Source organism: Lingula anatina, chromosome 3 (assembly GCF_051362555.1).
Source record: "Lingula anatina isolate TDL-2025a chromosome 3, LinAna3.0, whole genome shotgun sequence".
In the NCBI taxonomy this organism is placed as follows: domain Eukaryota; kingdom Metazoa; phylum Brachiopoda; class Lingulata; order Lingulida; family Lingulidae; genus Lingula; species Lingula anatina.
The window spans coordinates 31492423-31509706 of record NC_141769.1 but is presented as its reverse complement, the minus strand read 5'-3'; the positions used below and the strand labels follow the sequence as shown (position 1 = coordinate 31509706).

Sequence of the window (17284 nt, the reverse complement as noted above, 5' to 3'; positions counted from 1 at the left end):
AAAATGTCACCATGAGAAGTACAAGTGATTATGATAAACAGTTTGGATACAGGTTCTCAACACACGCACGTACACACCCATGCGCGTGCACACGCACACACACACACGCACACACACACACACACACACACACACACACACACACACACACACACACACGACCTCTCCAATTCAAACACTCAATTTATCAGTGTAAACTGCACAACACACAAATCACACAGACAACTAAACCATTCTTAAACACTTCACAATTTAAACATAAGTAAAACATGTAGAAGCACATATATGTATACAAACACACACAGACATGGACACAAATACAGATACATACTGGTTCACATATATCTGCCATAAAGACCAATTACCTTAGTACTGGCAATATACATGCCACTGGTGTTCAGTCTATGTTTCACCTGCTGTGCATTATACACCTGTAGAATGTCATTGCCACCAAACTGAAATGGAAAACAGCAATAATTCTAATCATCTTAAAAACGCATCAAGAGCCAGGATTTATTTTCATCATTTCAAGTATTTTATATCATTAACATCACTACATCTTAGTGCCCCAGTTCTCATTCTTTATTAAGATAAAGGTTTAATCATTTTGAAAGTTTTAAAATATCACCATATCTTATTAGGCTTTCTCTTTCTTAATTAAAATATAACAGCCAGACAAGCCAGCAGGACACTCTGTACCTCAACATCCTTGCACTCCTGGCAGTGCTCGAAAAAGTCCACTGGGAAAGATACATTGCCTGTTGGACGACCTGAAGGAGTAGAAATAAGATGTCACATAAAAATTCATGTGACAGTGAAAAAGACTGAATATCTCAGCTGACAGCAGTCAAAAGTATCTTATAACACTTATAACTTGTAACTTTTAATATCCTTGGCATGCTTAGCTCTAAGTTATGTGATAATAATAATGTTATTCATTTGATACACAATTACCTGTCTTAGTGACCTTCACCATTTTCTATTTCAGTTACCTGTCTTTGTGACCTTCACCACTTTCTATAACAGTTACCTGTCTTTGTGACCTTCACCACTTTCTATAACAATTACCTGTCTTAGTGACCTTCTTCTTCTTGGCAGGTTTCAGTGTGGTGAGCACAGACTGGGGTACCATAGAGGGGGACATCCAGAACCCAGTCTGGTCCACATTGGCCATGTAGATCCTCAGACTGCCATCCTCACACAGGAGGATCAGGGTGGTCCTCTGCTGGTCTGAGCTGGAGGAGGCATGGCGGATAGCGACCATGTCCTGGATCTGCCAGGGAGACACATTCAGTATAATGAAAAATCTGAGTTAAGTCCATAAATTCAGGAAATGTTTTTGAGGATACTTTCAATATAAGAACCAATGTTTTACTGGCTTTTCGTCAATATTTAAAAAAAGTTTTATAGCAATTAGCTCCATAAATCAAAATTATTTCAAAAAAAAAAAAAAAAATCAACAAGAAGACTGATTAATAAAAATTACAAAATCCATACACAATATTTGAAGAAGTTAATCTCTTCCCAACAAAAAACATATCAATTCAATGAAAAGAAAAGTTCCACATGCAATCAACCACGTTTTTATCATAATCACTATGTAATTTTGATTGCTATATGGGAAGAACCTAGTGTCTTACCTTGGCCTTAGATGGCAGCACCTTGATCTCCTGCAGCAAAATCACATCAGGTTTGACCATCAAGATGACCGGGTGGTTGCTGACCTGGGTCATACAGCACACTAGGCCTGGGTGGCCAGGGACCTCAGACCACTGGACTAAGGGCTGGGAGAAGTTACTCTTTCCTCCTCCCCCTCCTCCTCCGCCACTGGCACCACCACTGCCTCCGCTGCCCTGGCCATTGCTGCCGCCATTGGAACTGTACATGTGACATAGAATTATAATCATATTATAAATCTAAACAATATAATGACAGGGGTGATAATGTACAGGTTGCTCTCATTACTGGATTACTGAATGAGATTTGTTAACCTTACTTCTTCCCCAGTCCAAACTCATACAACTGTGACAATCTATCTTTCTCTGGAGCTATGGATGCACAATAACATTATACAGATTAAAACTTCTAAAAATCTCACATGATTAACATTTTAAGTGATAAAAGAAGTCTAGTACAGCATCATCAAATATCGCAGAGCTTTTCTGGCAAATAATCACTTAAAATCAAGTGCTATTAATTTGTGTTTTGTGTTTTGAGTAGACCAAACAGGCCTTTACCTTTTAAAGGTGATAGGGAAGAGGATGGGTAGTTCCGTGGCATCCTTGGGTAGTGGTGCGGCAAATGTCTTCCCTTGAGAATAGCTGAAGAATAACAGCTGGAGGGGGTGAGAGTAGTAAATGGAAGCCCCACCACCTGCTATCTGGCCCTGGTGTTCCTAGGGAGATAAGAATTTATATAAAATATAGATTTGTTTTCAATGTCAGAATTTCACATGAACATAACATATAATGACTTGTTTTCAAGGTAAGGTCTTTCATATTACCATGTTGAAAACATATCAGTACATATATTTGAATTATACCTTGATAAGTCCAACTTAACTGCATTGATGAAGGAATGTGTTACACTATGTTGATATGTACACTCAATTCAAAGTAACTTTTATTTCACCATCATTCTCTCCCAAAATTAACCCTGGCTTATCTTAAACATCCATCCTCATCTGGGTCATAAGGTCCACATGATACTTCAAAACAGAAACACAAGTACAACAAAACAAAAATACGAAAATAAAGCTCTTCTCCAGAGAATTCTAGGTCATGTTTCGAGCTAATTACCTTCAAGTCAGCATGTTTGATTTCCAAGACATTAGTGATGTAAAAAGGTCCATGCTTAGCACTACTGGCTTCGTCCATGACCTGCGTGTACACGTATCCAGCAGACGACATCAGCACCAGACTGCGGCTGTCCTCACTGAACATGAAGGTGGCGTCCCTTATCTTCCCACTGGGCAGGAGATAGTAGTACTGGGGACTGAGAGCGTCAACAGCCAGGTCATAGATCTGGAACCACACATATTTTAATAGGAATCACATTATTTTAGGACTTTCATCAACTGTTTTTTAATTAAATTTTCATCACTACTTATTGGTCTCACAATATAATATTGGTTTTACATCTTTAATACATCAGTGGTTATTTGATCAAGATTTTTTGTCAACTCATTTTTAACTTCAATTCAATCATTTCATACTTCTAGTCTCCCACTGGTTCTATACACCTGCAATATTTCAGAGGCCTTCTTCTCAAAATCAGAATATTTGATAACAATATGGCTAAAGGACAGTAAAACAGCCATTCTTATTATCCAGAATATCTTTGTATAACAAATGCAACCTAATATTTTTATTATTATAATTTTTAATTTATTATTATTATTATTATTATTATTATTATTATTATTATTATTATTATTATTATTATTATTCACAATCCAGTCCTCACCTTGACAAAGTCAGCAGTGACCACGGCCAGTTCAGTCTGAGAGCCTGGCAGCCAGAGAGCTTTGATGATGAAGTTCCCAGTCTCCAGCTGAGGGTGGAGGACCAGGTGGTCAGCTACTGACCCTGAGCTGGTGAAGGTCAAGATGTGGCAGTCCTAGGAGAGAATACCAACATGGGGATTACACATAAGAAACGGGAATTTGACACAAGATCAGGAAAATATCAGTCTGAAATGCCCCAGTATATTAAGACAATAACACAGCAGTGAGATTTGTTGGGAAATAATTAATTTGTGAAAATCAACCCCAAGACATACCATGATACACCCCATAATTCATTGAGATTTGTAAAGAGTCAACTTATTTGGAATATGGTCCCTAAATATAAGTGAAATGGTGGACATCAACATTTTCCAATTTGGTCAAATTACCAACTTATTCTTATTCAAACATATCTGTGTCAAAATATATTATCCTGGAATAAGTAATATGGCAAATATAGGTCAGTTTGCACTCTAATTATGTATAATTTCATATAACTTAAGATAAAATTTAAGAGTCCTTGCTCACCTTTAATCCACAAACTGCCAAAAAATCTTCATTACACGGGTTCCCAGCAATTGAAAGCACGGTGAATGGTATAGGTGCCGAGGCTAGTCTCTATAACAAACAATAGGGGCAGCAGTGAGCAATAGCCTCCATGGCAATTATCACTTACGGGCACTTACTCACATTACAAAAAAAGTTATTCAATTAATTATATAAAGTGTACCAGTGAATAATGGACCAAATATTTTCTAAAATCCTGTTCACTTATTTCTAAAACATGACACCATAAGTGAAGACAGAGCACATGACTTACAGTGAGAGTCAGCTTCCTCTTGCTAGAATCCGCCTGCTTCAACAGGGTAGACAGCTGCAGTATGGTGATCTTGCCCTTCTCATGGCACACCGCAAGGTGCTGTCTCTTGCCGTGCACAGATGTCATGCAGCACATGGCGATACGGCGCACTAGAGAAAATGTGATCAGCTGCCGTATCTGCTGGCCCTGCTCTCCACTGTAGTTTATCTTGACATTCTCGAAAGCGCCCTCTTGTGAGCCCAGGGTGGCAGTCTGAGAAGAGAAGAAGAGCAAATCAGGTAAAAAAATTAGGTAAAATTTGCATTATGCTTTAATGATATTTTTCACTTACAAAAAAACTATAGCTTAGAAAAATAATTGTTGCGTGTTTCAGTAAAATGCGAGTACTTTATCTTGGTATGTGTGTCAAATAATACACTGCCACACTCCCACAATATATGTCTTCAACACCTCTAACTGATGCTCAAGATGTTCTGCCATACATCACCCAGGTGACAATGTATTATGTGTGAGGTAAATGAAAGTGAGAAGATAAAACTTTACCATGAGTTGGTCAGTGGTTTCCACCGTCTTGGTCAGTGAGTGTAGTTCCTCCAGAGCCTTGCGTGCCCTGGCTGCGCTCCCTACTGGAGACACTCGGGTGTAGTGACCTTGGATGGGGACTGTCATGGCCTGGAGCAGTTCTAGCACAGTACTGGCAGTTCCAGATGATTCCTGGGGGAAATAAAGTTATGAAGTGAACTACAAAGTGATACCAGAACAGAACAGATCACATTTAGTAACTTGAGATTAGAAATTGTGCTTATTATACTTAAATGAATTCCTACAATAGTTATTCAAAAGGAGGCTTACAAAAGTAATTTTGTTAACTAACAATTGGTCATATCATCCATCAGAAATATCTTAACTACAATCAATACTTACAACATGAGACAGCAAGACCTCCCTTTGGGCCTGGAATAGAGAAAAGTTCCTCTTTTTAAAAAATCTTTGAATTAAGGTAAAAAAAACAATGCTTGCACCCGACCACAAAAAATAAAGGTAGGGATAACTTCATATAATATTATCTTAACAAAAGAACAAACATACAAAGCTTGATTTTAAACCAAACTACAAGAAGCCCCTCCTGTAGAAATTTAACATGTCTGACCTCCACTTGTTTGCAGAGCACTTCTCTAGCTTTGGATATCTTTGCTGAGTCTCTGTCTTTATCTCTGTCCTTGTCTCCAGTGTCGGGGGAGGAGTAGCGCTGGCGCAGTGAGCTGGGGAGCATGGCCTCCATACTGAAAGGGGAGGGGGTGGTGGCGAGGGTGCTGCCATCTAGGTCACTGGAAGATACCCTCTTCACCATGGCCTGGTTGAATATAAAGTCAATATATGTCACGATATGCCATATATGGTCATGTGTTAACTGTGTTAAAGAACTGCCAAATTACATCTACAAAATTGCACAGAATACTCAAATCTGGAAGAAGCTTTAAAAACTTACCAAGATAAGAGTAAAACAAAGAAAACAGGCCTATGGTGTGACAATTTTAGAAAATTAAAAAAATATGTATTGTAACCAAAACAAGAGGTAGCAATGGAATTGGTGCAACATCATATAATTATGTGTAAAAAAAGTCATAACAGTTTCTCAATCTCAGCTCACCTTACAGCTACCATCTTCTTTTGCTCCACAGTCACAGAAAAAGGAGCCAAACTTGGCGTAGGTCAATTCATGGTCCTTGTGGCACACCTTGGCACATATAGTGCAGACACCAACGCCATCTACCATCTTGCAAGTGTGACAGTGGTACCTTCAATGTCAAATCAATAGCCTTCATAACTAATCCCTGATCATTTAAAACATGCCGAATCACCAAACTATGACAAGAGTCCTATCATAATCAAATGTCTATTTCTGCTGCCTCAGCAAATTATTTCTCGAATAGCCCTTGAAACAAACTATACATGCCTTAGGGTGAAACATTTCTCATCTTTCCCCCTGTTGTTTCACTTACCAATGCTGGTTCATGAATTCCTTCTGGGTAATGGTAAAAGTACACAGTTTGTTGTTCAGTGATTCCTCGTCGGAGTCCTCACCCCCAGAGTCTTCCTCTTCCTGTGCTATATCCTCCGTCCAGTCACTGTCTGCCTCCTGGACGCCAGTGTCGCCATAGTAATGTGGGGAGGCGGAGCCACTTCTACAGAAAATATATATAATATATAAATACTAGTATTATACTTATACAAAACATAGCAAAATTAGTCTTCGCTGTTTTACAGATAACCAATTATATATGTTACATGCATTCAAATGAAAACAGCATTTGGCAATTTATAATTTCAATATACCACTATTGTAAGTCCCAGTAGAATATTTGATTTAACGTTATGTTTTAACTGCCTTTTTTTTTATATTACTCTTGGTCCTTCTCAAACAATTAATATATTCTAACTCCCATATATTGCCTATTCAAAAGTAGCATGAAGCAATTCATGGCCAAGTTTTCTATCAATCAACAGAAAAAATGTTTTAATTTGATAAAGAAAGCGAAATGGTCCCATGATATAAAACATACTTGTCAGAGGACTGTTTCAGTGCACTCAGAATGTCTCCTATGTACTTCAGAAGATAGGTGGCGCTCTCCATCATAACCTGGTGCTGCAAGAGAAGACATGAAAATTTCATGGAATTTTCCTGAAGATCCAAACCCATAAATCAAAGTATATATTTTAAATTTTATTTAAAATTGCAATTATTCAAATTAAGAGCAGCCATCTAAAATTTTTTGTAACACTGCACATTATAGTTACTATATGAAGATTTTCAAGAGAATTTCATAACTTTTACTCAAGAAAGTAAATGACAGAACAAATAAGGCAGGTGATGAGGATTTTACATACATTTCCAGATGCCACACTTTCTGTCAGCTTCTCTATTACATTCTTCTCAGTCAAGTAGGCTTTGCTGAAATACATGAACAGAAATGGAAAATTATTCAAATTCTAAAAGATGGTTGCAACAACTAACACACCCAAAAAATCGCATGCACTTGCTTAAAAAATTAACCAATTAATTAGTGTGTGTGTGTGTATGCGCATTTGCGATCAATAGAAGGGTATGGAGGTTATAGCTGGGAAAAATACATATTTGAAAATGATAAACATGATCTGATAATATATTTATAAATAAAGTTTTATTTAAAAATCTGGACTGATCTACCCATATATACAGTATACTCACCACAGCTCCAGCCATGCTGTGGCTGCCTTGAACAGTGTAGTGTGACCAACTCCGCTGCCAGCTCCTGCCAGGGTTGCCATGACAACCATCAGCTCAGAGAAACCCATCCCGTCTGAGGATGGAGAGAGGAGCTGAGAGCCCATGGGAATGAGAGCATTTAGAATGGCCTTGGCCACCTCCTCACCAACATGGCTGTTCTCTTTTACGATGTACGATGTGAGGCTTTGAAGAAGATGGCGGTTCTCGCTCACCCCAGCTGTGTCTTCTAGGTTCTGTAAAAAATGAAAATGTGAATTTGGGGAATAAAAATAGATATGTAGTCACTTGAAAAAAAAAAAAAGGTAAATCATACCACAAAATTGTTACAGTAATTTGCAGAGACATGTCTTCAAAAGTGAGAGTTAATTCTGGCAGATTTCATATTTGCTACCATGAAAAACATCCAAGGTGCACCTGCCTGACACAAGACAATTTCTTATCCACGTCAGTTTGCTACCAGTGGCTGACTTACTTGTGGAGAGCCCATGATCATTTTCTTTAGCCATGCCTGCAGGGTGTTCATGTCCAACCTGGCCAGTTTCTTCAGGGAGGAGCAGAGAACTTCAAAACACTTGTCTTGTGGGTTTTTCTCAGCTAAAAGTAAGATCGAATGCACATGAACAATTGTCAAAAGTTTTTTGAAAAGGCTGAAGGATAAAATTTACAAAACTAAATAAAATTCTAAAATATACACTCTCAAACTATCCTTCAACCAGTAGAAACTGATGATATTTTTAACATTTTCATCAAGCTCATCTTTTGGAGAGGCACTTTAATTATTTCCTCTGTGGAGTAATTACTAGGCAAACAATGATAAAATTTTACCAGATTACATTTTACTACAAGTATGCCTTATCATAACTGTACTGACCAATATTATTTTATTCACTCTAGTCGTATCATACATCTAAAACAAAGACAATGTAACAATATGGTGTAAGCCTGATGGGATTTGGTCTTACCAAGTTGGAAAAGTTTGTTGAAGAACTTCAACACCTTAGTGCTGTAGGTAGGGGACATGTTTTCTCTGGAGGCAGACAGCAGGACTTTGGTCAAATCTGAAATAAAACAAAACACAAGATAGTGTAAGATGAGAGTTCCAAGTACAATTTTTAGTCAGAAATTCTCTCCAAAGTCGATATCAGTACTGAAAACACAAGACAAAAGTTTTCACTGCCTATTAAATAATGTGAGTGTCAAAAAAATTAACACTATTTTCCCATTATTACAGATTGACCTAAAATTTCTCTCGATTTTTTCAATTCTTTTTATTTAATGATGATAATCTCAGCAAAGTAGGTGTCAAATAAACATCTCTTCCTACCTCCAGTATCAGTAAAGAAGGTCTGAAAGGCTTTCTTTCCCAGGGGCTTTTCAATGTGCATCTCCATGAACTTCAGGCAGTCATGGAAAATCTTCTCATCAAGACCACTGCAATGGGAAACAAAGTATCAGTGAATATTTATTATGCATACAGCAGGCACATCAGACATCATAAATGCCAATCAAATTTTCCTGGGGATGATACGAAAAAAGAATTTGAGACCAATAATTGTATGAACGTTTAAACTAAAATTTTTAGTCCACTTTGACTCATGAAATATCTCAGCTTACCCATTCAGTAAATGAAATGTTGCAACTGTTTTATAAGAAATAAGACATGGATAATGTTTTAGATCAACAGTAATTGGGGACTAATAAGGACTGATTCTAAATTGAAGCAGGCTAAAATATTTCAGTTTCATTATGAACAACTTCGACAAATTGATATCAACTACCAATTCTGTCAAATAAACTATGTAACACTTTTGTGAGATATACAGGTCCTACTGACCATTCTGGTCCTGACATGTCCAGTAACAGAGTATAACACTTCTGTAAGATATACAGGTACATTCTGCTGGTATACTCCTCCCCATCTACAGGACCTATCACCCTCTCCAGGGCCAGAGTCACCTGGAATAGCAGGGATAGAAACACAGTTATAACCCCAAGAACACACACACACACATATATACATACCCACAGACACAGACGCACACGGTTCACTCACATACACTTGCTGGTCTCAATGTGTAAGTGAGATTAAAACTTCAGAATCACTTGAACAAATATTACAAGTAATGGAGGTCTTGGCTCACTATAATTCCTATCCTTATGTTATTATAATATCTTTTATTATAATATCTAAGATATCCTCTGATATCACAATTGATCTCATAACTGTGACAAATGATTCTGGCGTGTGTAATAAACTTATATTCAGAAACAACAGTTGCACAATAAAAGCCACTGCTACTTACATAATCAGCCAAATATTCTGTGGTGCTGTCAAAGATAAGAGGGAACATTACTCTTATCAGGTCCTCATTGAAGCTGGAGTCAATGCACCATCTATAAAGATATCAATAAAACAAATCTAAAAACAAGTTATACATTTGTTATATGTTAATATTTCTATCTTGAAACAACACCGAGAAACTGGCTAATTTACAACAGCTGCTTTATTTCTTTAAGTCCTTGGATTGTCCAAATTGGGATAAAAATTATTTCCGTTAGAAGATCTTCCTTTCATATCAATCAAAATGAACATGCACATGCATTCCTGACTCTCACACACATCTGTCTGGTTGGTTTTGATGGACATTCACACGTTTTTTCTTTAACAATGCTTTAACTGAAAAACCAACTGTGATTAAAACTTCAAGCTTATTTTTACAGCTATCAAAATTGTGAGTGAATGAATATATAAAATACTTACACCACCAAGTCCTGGCAGAACCTGACTAAAGCTTGTAACATGTGCTTAAGAGACATGTTCACTTCAAACTCTGCCTGGCCTAAAATATCAACAGGAAATCCATGTATCCCAGTAAAGCTGGTAAAATAGGGTACTTTAAAACATTCTGGAAAACACTATCATTTTGATGAGATATGCTTTTAAATTTGAAATATGTGATGTCTAGAGGGCTGTCATCTGAACACCCATCCTTAACACATACACAATTTATATTGAAATCATGAAGAAAATATGCCAATTATAATAGCTACAGTGATCAATACACTTAAGTCACTAACATAATTTTACTTCTTGTGCAAGCAACAGAAGAACAAAAAATTTTAAGTTTCAAATTCTGCTGTGAAAATTTAAAAGAAAATTCAATAGTTTTCAAAAACCTTTCCCAAAAACTACCTGATAAAGTTCCCACATGGGCAAACTGTATAGCTTCAATGTAACTCTCTGATGGGATAATGTCATTGGCAAAGGCATTTCTCTGAAAAGAAAAGAATTAGATGGATTTTGAGAGCGAGAGCGAGAGAGATGTCAAGTAACAATATCAACTGCAATTACTAGGATAAATACTCTTTACATTTTAGTAATATCTACAAATACATAAGCAAAGCACAAGACTCAGCAGCCTCAACATTAAGTATAAGACAAAAGAAACTACACCAAAACTGTCAAATCCACTCACCCATGAGCTGATAGCAGGAAACTCATTAGCTGTACTGCTGTTCCACTTCTCGATGACATTTCTGACAGGTTCAGGCAGGTAGGCCATGGTGGCAGCCCCCAGGACAGACACCTTACTGGCCCTAGTGGAGCCAATACTGAGGACAGCCCCATAGGCTCTCAGTGCTCCATGACACCTGCTGGAGTCCTCACCACCCTCCTTGATCTGATGTAGGAGAGATGACCTACACAGACAAAGACAACAGAAATAATTGTTACTGTATTTTTTTCCCTTTTTTTCAGTATTTTTAAGACATTAAAAAGGTAATATGAAAATGTTTCACCATAGTAAAATGACAGAAGAGATGTGAATTTTTTCCCAAATTTACTAAAATAACTTTGCCATACATGTGCATATTGCACCTCTGGTCTTGCATTAAAATATATTACCTTCCATAAAACCTAAACTTTAAAACAAAATACACACATTTCCAGACCTGTACATCAAAGAAGATTATCTTTACCTAATGTACACAGTGTAAGCCTCTATCAGCTGGAACACTGCAGGCAGCAATCCCAACCCTACCTCCATACACTTCCTGGGGTCTGTCTCCGCCTGGAATTACAACACAGAATACAGATGCCATGAGTTGTATATGTCAAGGGACTAGAATCAGGCATTTCCTTCCTACAGTGTGACTTTAACCTATTCCTCAGTGATTTGATGACAAAAAGTGCTTACAACAGACCAAGAAAAAGATGAGAAATCTGTAAAGTATGAACCTCAAAAAGGGTATATTTATGTATGCATGAATTCCATGAGAATCCCTGACCATAACAAAACAAAATAGATTTATATAAATGGAAAAAATGTCATTTTACTGGATTTGTACTTTGATTATTAACTCAAAGAACTAATTATAAGTACTAGCAGCTGATTATATGTCTACAAATATTATTCATTTATCATGATTCTTTGCAGATATATTTACAATTTCAGCAAAGATAGAGAGAAAAGAGCACAGCTTCATTTAAACAGTTCCACTACTCTCTGCCTCACCATAGACTTAGTGAAGAGTTCGTCCAGCGCCACATGTGCCTTGGCAACCACAGTGTCCAGCATGTAGATGGAGCTCAGACTGGGGATGTCTGATATGGACACTATGGTGGACCTATCCATTACTGGCGTGTTGGACAGCTGAAAGTAAATATGCATGTATTGCTTAAGAATTTGGCTTCTCATCGGCTTTTAACTGGATCAGGGCTCAACATACCTATCAGTGTTACTTGAACAGCAGCACAGAAAATGGCAATTTCCATCTATACAAATATAAATGATTTTTTTACCTTTAAAAGGCAAAAACTCAATATTTACCATTAAATTTCAATACTTTATTTAAGTGCACATATCAATTCAGTTTGTATACAGAAAAATAACAGAGTAAACTTCATCAAATAAGTTGCATATTCCATAAAACAAAGAAAAGGATTATGCAACACTACACCCTAATATAGTGAGTATTTCTCACCTCGTTTTGCATGTGCTGCAGTGCAGTGCTCACATCGAAGTTGACATTATTGGTAGTATTGACCACGCTGGAGACCAGGGCCTCAGCTTTCTGGGTGGTCATTCCCTGCTTGACCAGTGAGTCCTGGGGACAGGACAACAGTTGATGAAAATGGTTAAAAGTTAATAAAACCAGAAAAGTTAATAAAACTAGAAATACAATGTATTAAATTGAAAACATCTCATCAAGGATAAACCTTCAAATAGGCAGCTCAATTTTTATTACTGATTAACAATTAATCATTACAATTATTAATAAATCAGTGGATAAACATAATAATCTAAATGATTCTTGGTTAGCCCATTTCTGACCTACCATGAAAATTTTATCAAAATCAATCCAATGAAGGCAAAAACATGAAATTCCTTGACAGAGGAAATATATAAACTAAGAAGAATGGCATGTGAAATAGTAAACAATTATATCTGTTCACTCATACCTTGGTCCATCCAGCAAAGTTTTTATGCATCATGCGTGGTGCCCAGCGCATTGTGTGTAACATGTGAGGTGCGTCGTAATCTTCCGTCATGCCTTCCTCTAGACTGTGCATGTACTGCGCAGAGGGCGGCAGACATCCCAGAAGCCTCCAGCAGATCAGGAAGTGGTAGTGGATCGCAGACGCCTCCTGAAGCAGATGAATAAAGCCATCAAATACAGGTGGGAATTTTGTTATATTTTTGTATATACAATGATGAAGATAGATAAGGAAAATGGCAGAAAAACAATTGAAAGAAATCAGGTGAAATCATGCCCTGTTAATTTAAATGATCAAAACAAAGAAATAAAAACCTGAATATTCTATAACCAATGTCCTTCTTACTAACACATATGCTATTATTCTCTTGCCAAAAGTGCCATCAAAATGAGAGCTAAAGGATTCAATTTCATTCACAATTATGACAATCAAACCTACCAATACAGTTCCTACCCCAGCAGACACTTTGTCCCACTTAGATCCTGCAAACAATAATGTCACACAGGCATCATAGAGGACGCTGTAGTTCAGGACATCTTCTGCTGCTCCTAGGAGAAAACTGCATGCCTGCAACAAATCAGAAAGTTGTTGAGATAGCAATAACAATACACTCAAATATCACACAGATTCAGTAATATGATTTCAAGATACCATGGCATAATTTTTACAATTAAAAGATTAGGGTTTAAATTAGGAAAATACCAACTTGTTCTTAACCAAATTTATTAATGTCGCAACTCTAAAGTAAAATTTCCTTGAACCATAATCTTTCTCATCTCTTTTCTTCTTTCATTCTTTTCTTCAATTCTAATCTTTCATAAGTAATGATCTGATCATGCTAAGGTTAAATGCAAAATAAAGATATAGCTGGTGTGGTATTCTATAACAAGTACTCACCAGTCCGTCCACTTTGGGCGTGTCCTGGTTGTTATAGCCAGTGGCTGCCAGGTTGTAGAACCTCGGCTTCATGGTCATCTCTGCAATAATATGTGAATCGGACATTAGAAATATTTCAAAGTCTATACAGTAAAATGGTTTTAAGATATAAGTCTTTGAATCATGGTCACCTCTGCAATGATACATTGACCGGACATTAGAAACATGGCTAAGGCTAAACAGGGTTAAATGGGAGTGAGATTTAGGTCTTTAAGTCATTGTCATCTCTGCAATATACATGTATGGGATTTAGAAATATGGCTCATTTTAAACATTAAGATGGTACCAAGATTTAGGTCTTTGAGTCACGGTAATATCTGCAATTCTACATGTATGGGGTTTAGAAATATTGACTGAAATACTAAAATAAAGATTTGAAGAAAATTTATGTCAGTGAGCATCAATTCAAATAGCTCGTATCAGGATTTTCAAATAAATCCAAAGGACTTTAATTTCAGAGTATGTCTCACCTTGTGCTGAGGCTTGTTTCAGGTAGTTGTCTTCCACTTCTTTAAATGCCACATACTCCTTCTCTGAGGTGACAGCCACACTGCTGTCTGACCTGGTGTGGGATACAAACAGGTTGTGCTGGACCTGGGAACAGATGTTAGGAAAGTTGGTGTTCATGTCTTATAATACAGAAACACTTTTACAAAGACACACACTGATAGTGCAGACAAAATGTAGCACCTGTCAGACACAAAAAAAGTTATTACATGTACAACTTGTGGACTCAATGCTAAGGCAATTGTTAAATGATGGACCGAGATGTGTTTTCAAGTATAAACAGTTTGCATATATCACACCATATATCAAATTTTTAATTTTTTTAGAGAAGACAAAGAAGACTGAAGAAATATATATATACTTACTAAAATAAAAATATTACTGATCAGACCAATAAACTTTTAAAATATTATAATAACCTAAAACCACATTATATATCATCTACTCTTTCCCTTAGGGATAACCTGTCATTTACCTGGTCCATGAGAGAGGCAGGCGGGTCATAGAAGTAATGGAGCATATAGTCAAAGATAAGCATCAGTCTGGACAAGGGCAGAGGAACCATTTCTTCTAGTTTCCTGAAGAAAAAACAAAGTTCAGAGTTCCTGTGATGTAACTGACCAAACAGATGCTAAATAAATTGGTTTAGTCAGAATAACATATTCCATTAAAATCAATAATTTTCTACATGATATAATTTCATCATAAAAATCAAGCGAATATCTGTTATAACAAATAAAGTGCAAATGACATACTCTCTGGCTCTAAAACAGTTTTCTTGTCATAGACTTCTGGCAATAATTAAGCTGCCTTGGCCAAAGGACAATTAGTGACTTCCAAGTGATACTTACCACTTGTCAATGTGTGCCACACTGATGATAGTATGTCCTAGTAATATCAGGATGGTCTTCTTCTGCATCAGTGGCAGCCCGTGGAACAAAAACAACAGCACTTGCAGGTGCTCCACATTGATATCTATAATAATAAGAATAATTTATTTAGCTTTAATGTATATGAAAAATGCACATCAAATATTAGATTTGGGCCATGCTTCATCTGGCAATAGATGACAAATTATAAACTATGCAGGAATTCAAAGAACAGTAATAAACATTTTCATTATTATTCTCAATTTGGAAATTTAGAAACTTTGAAGGTAAATAAAAGGGAGGGGGGGATAAAAAGGGAGTAATTAAGCACTAAAACCAGTCCCAAATAAAAGTGTACCAACCTTCTAATTTCTCACAATCATTGTCAAAATTCAAGATGGCATTCTTCAGGCTCTGCAAGAAGCGGGTCCAGATATTGATCACTGCGGCTTCACTCTTACTCTTGATGCAGCCCGCCTCCCTCTCCCTCTTCTGTCTTAGGAGGATCAATTCCACCAGCACAGCCAAGCTCCGCGGGTAGACTGTCATGGGCCAGGGATCAGAAACCATGGTGCCTATACCCAGATGCTGGAGCAAGGTGAACTGAAGCAACAGGATGAAATTGTGAAATAAGTTATTTGTTTTGCTAAAATGACAGCAACAGTGTCTATAATAAAAGACATTACATATGATACTGATTTGAAACACAACTGAGTTGTTGACTTATTACTCAACAGGTACTTCCCATGAATGTATTTCAGGTGGTCATTACCACATCTTAAATGACAAGAAATGACGATACTCACCTGTAACTGGAACGAGAGTATCTCAGAAGCTATCAGTATGTGCAGAAACCTGGCCAAAGCTGTCGAAAATTCTACAAACAGGTCTGGAAACGAATACAACCAATGATGTTATTTTCTAGATTTTTATTTCAAGCACATCTGCTTTTCATGTGACCACTTTTTCATGTACCAATACTAATGAACAATGACAATATGACAGAAACCACATCTTGTTACATATGACTCCTTTTTTATCAAATTTGAGTAAATGAGTCACAGGAATTATTTTGGAAAAAATGATAATATGTACAAGTGGCAAGGCTATTACTAAAACCTAAACCAGTGAATATAAATGCACTCAATTGTGCCATAATTCTTGGCAGATTTTTCTATCTCACCATTTTCCTGCCTGCTGCAGTCCCTGTCCAGCTCTTTGATAACAAATGCCAACAGAGACATCTGGTGGTCCCCCATGGTACTCCTTGAGACAAAACAATGAACACACAAAATGAAGGAATTCTGATAATGAAAATGATCAATACACCAGTTATGATAAATCGGTATCTCTTGAAATGCTGATTATCAACATCAACATTCTTTTGGATAAATATTTTGGGTTACATGGAACCATACCATTGCATGATCAAATTATAAGCACTTGCAGACAGAAATCAGGGAGTATACTATTAGCCATATTACTGGTAAAACAAAATTCTCTTCTTTAGGTTTTTTTTCGTATAACATAAAAACTCTACTTCAAAATGTCCCCCAGAACACCATGAGAAACATTAACTTACTTGATATAAGCAGTGACTTCCTCACATTGAGAGGATAAGAAATGCTGGGTAAGGAACTGCAGAACTTCCGTGGCCAGGTTGATATACTGAAATATTATATTACAAATTATAGCAGTTTATATTCATCATGTAATCACTTAAACAGAGTTTTATCAATAACTTTAATTGAGTGCCAACACAGACAAGGTATAATAAAACAACACTCAATGTCTCACAGTAACTTTACCAGAATCTAACAGTTTTATCAATAACTTTAATTGAGTGCCAACACAGACAAGGTATAATAAAACAACACTCAAT

The 17284-nt window shown here is 36.8% G+C and overlaps 1 protein-coding gene across 6 annotated transcripts in view; it reads right to left on the bottom strand.

The window, feature by feature from the left end:
- The window catches only part of LOC106175564 (E3 ubiquitin-protein ligase UBR4), a 78511-nt gene that overhangs the window by 49206 nt on the left and 12021 nt on the right, over positions 1 to 17284 (bottom strand). For all 6 annotated transcript variants that reach the window (XR_015333620.1, XM_087009743.1, XM_087009745.1 and 3 more), the window contains 38 exons: positions 16985 to 17070; positions 16586 to 16668; positions 16209 to 16291; positions 15765 to 16005; positions 15385 to 15508; positions 15009 to 15111; positions 14497 to 14620; positions 13988 to 14067; positions 13529 to 13657; positions 13055 to 13240; positions 12577 to 12699; positions 12108 to 12245; positions 11572 to 11663; positions 11070 to 11292; positions 10787 to 10868; positions 10355 to 10433; positions 9897 to 9987; positions 9428 to 9549; positions 8918 to 9024; positions 8556 to 8651; positions 8066 to 8187; positions 7555 to 7826; positions 7215 to 7278; positions 6890 to 6972; positions 6329 to 6511; positions 5977 to 6124; positions 5476 to 5679; positions 5250 to 5279; positions 4869 to 5039; positions 4326 to 4577; positions 4034 to 4123; positions 3466 to 3618; positions 2799 to 3023; positions 2238 to 2395; positions 1641 to 1878; positions 1069 to 1273; positions 700 to 770; positions 366 to 455 (listed from right to left, as the gene is read on the bottom strand). Coding sequence is in view for 5 of the 6 variants with exons in the window: in XM_087009743.1 (XP_086865869.1) it covers positions 366 to 455; positions 700 to 770; positions 1069 to 1273; positions 1641 to 1878; positions 2238 to 2395; positions 2799 to 3023; positions 3466 to 3618; positions 4034 to 4123; positions 4326 to 4577; positions 4869 to 5039; positions 5250 to 5279; positions 5476 to 5679; positions 5977 to 6124; positions 6329 to 6511; positions 6890 to 6972; positions 7215 to 7278; positions 7555 to 7826; positions 8066 to 8187; positions 8556 to 8651; positions 8918 to 9024; positions 9428 to 9549; positions 9897 to 9987; positions 10355 to 10433; positions 10787 to 10868; positions 11070 to 11292; positions 11572 to 11663; positions 12108 to 12245; positions 12577 to 12699; positions 13055 to 13240; positions 13529 to 13657; positions 13988 to 14067; positions 14497 to 14620; positions 15009 to 15111; positions 15385 to 15508; positions 15765 to 16005; positions 16209 to 16291; positions 16586 to 16668; positions 16985 to 17070 (5151 nt within the window). In the remaining variant the exon portion in view is untranslated. The remainder of the gene's footprint in view (positions 1 to 365; positions 456 to 699; positions 771 to 1068; positions 1274 to 1640; positions 1879 to 2237; positions 2396 to 2798; positions 3024 to 3465; positions 3619 to 4033; positions 4124 to 4325; positions 4578 to 4868; positions 5040 to 5249; positions 5280 to 5475; positions 5680 to 5976; positions 6125 to 6328; positions 6512 to 6889; positions 6973 to 7214; positions 7279 to 7554; positions 7827 to 8065; positions 8188 to 8555; positions 8652 to 8917; positions 9025 to 9427; positions 9550 to 9896; positions 9988 to 10354; positions 10434 to 10786; positions 10869 to 11069; positions 11293 to 11571; positions 11664 to 12107; positions 12246 to 12576; positions 12700 to 13054; positions 13241 to 13528; positions 13658 to 13987; positions 14068 to 14496; positions 14621 to 15008; positions 15112 to 15384; positions 15509 to 15764; positions 16006 to 16208; positions 16292 to 16585; positions 16669 to 16984; positions 17071 to 17284) is intronic.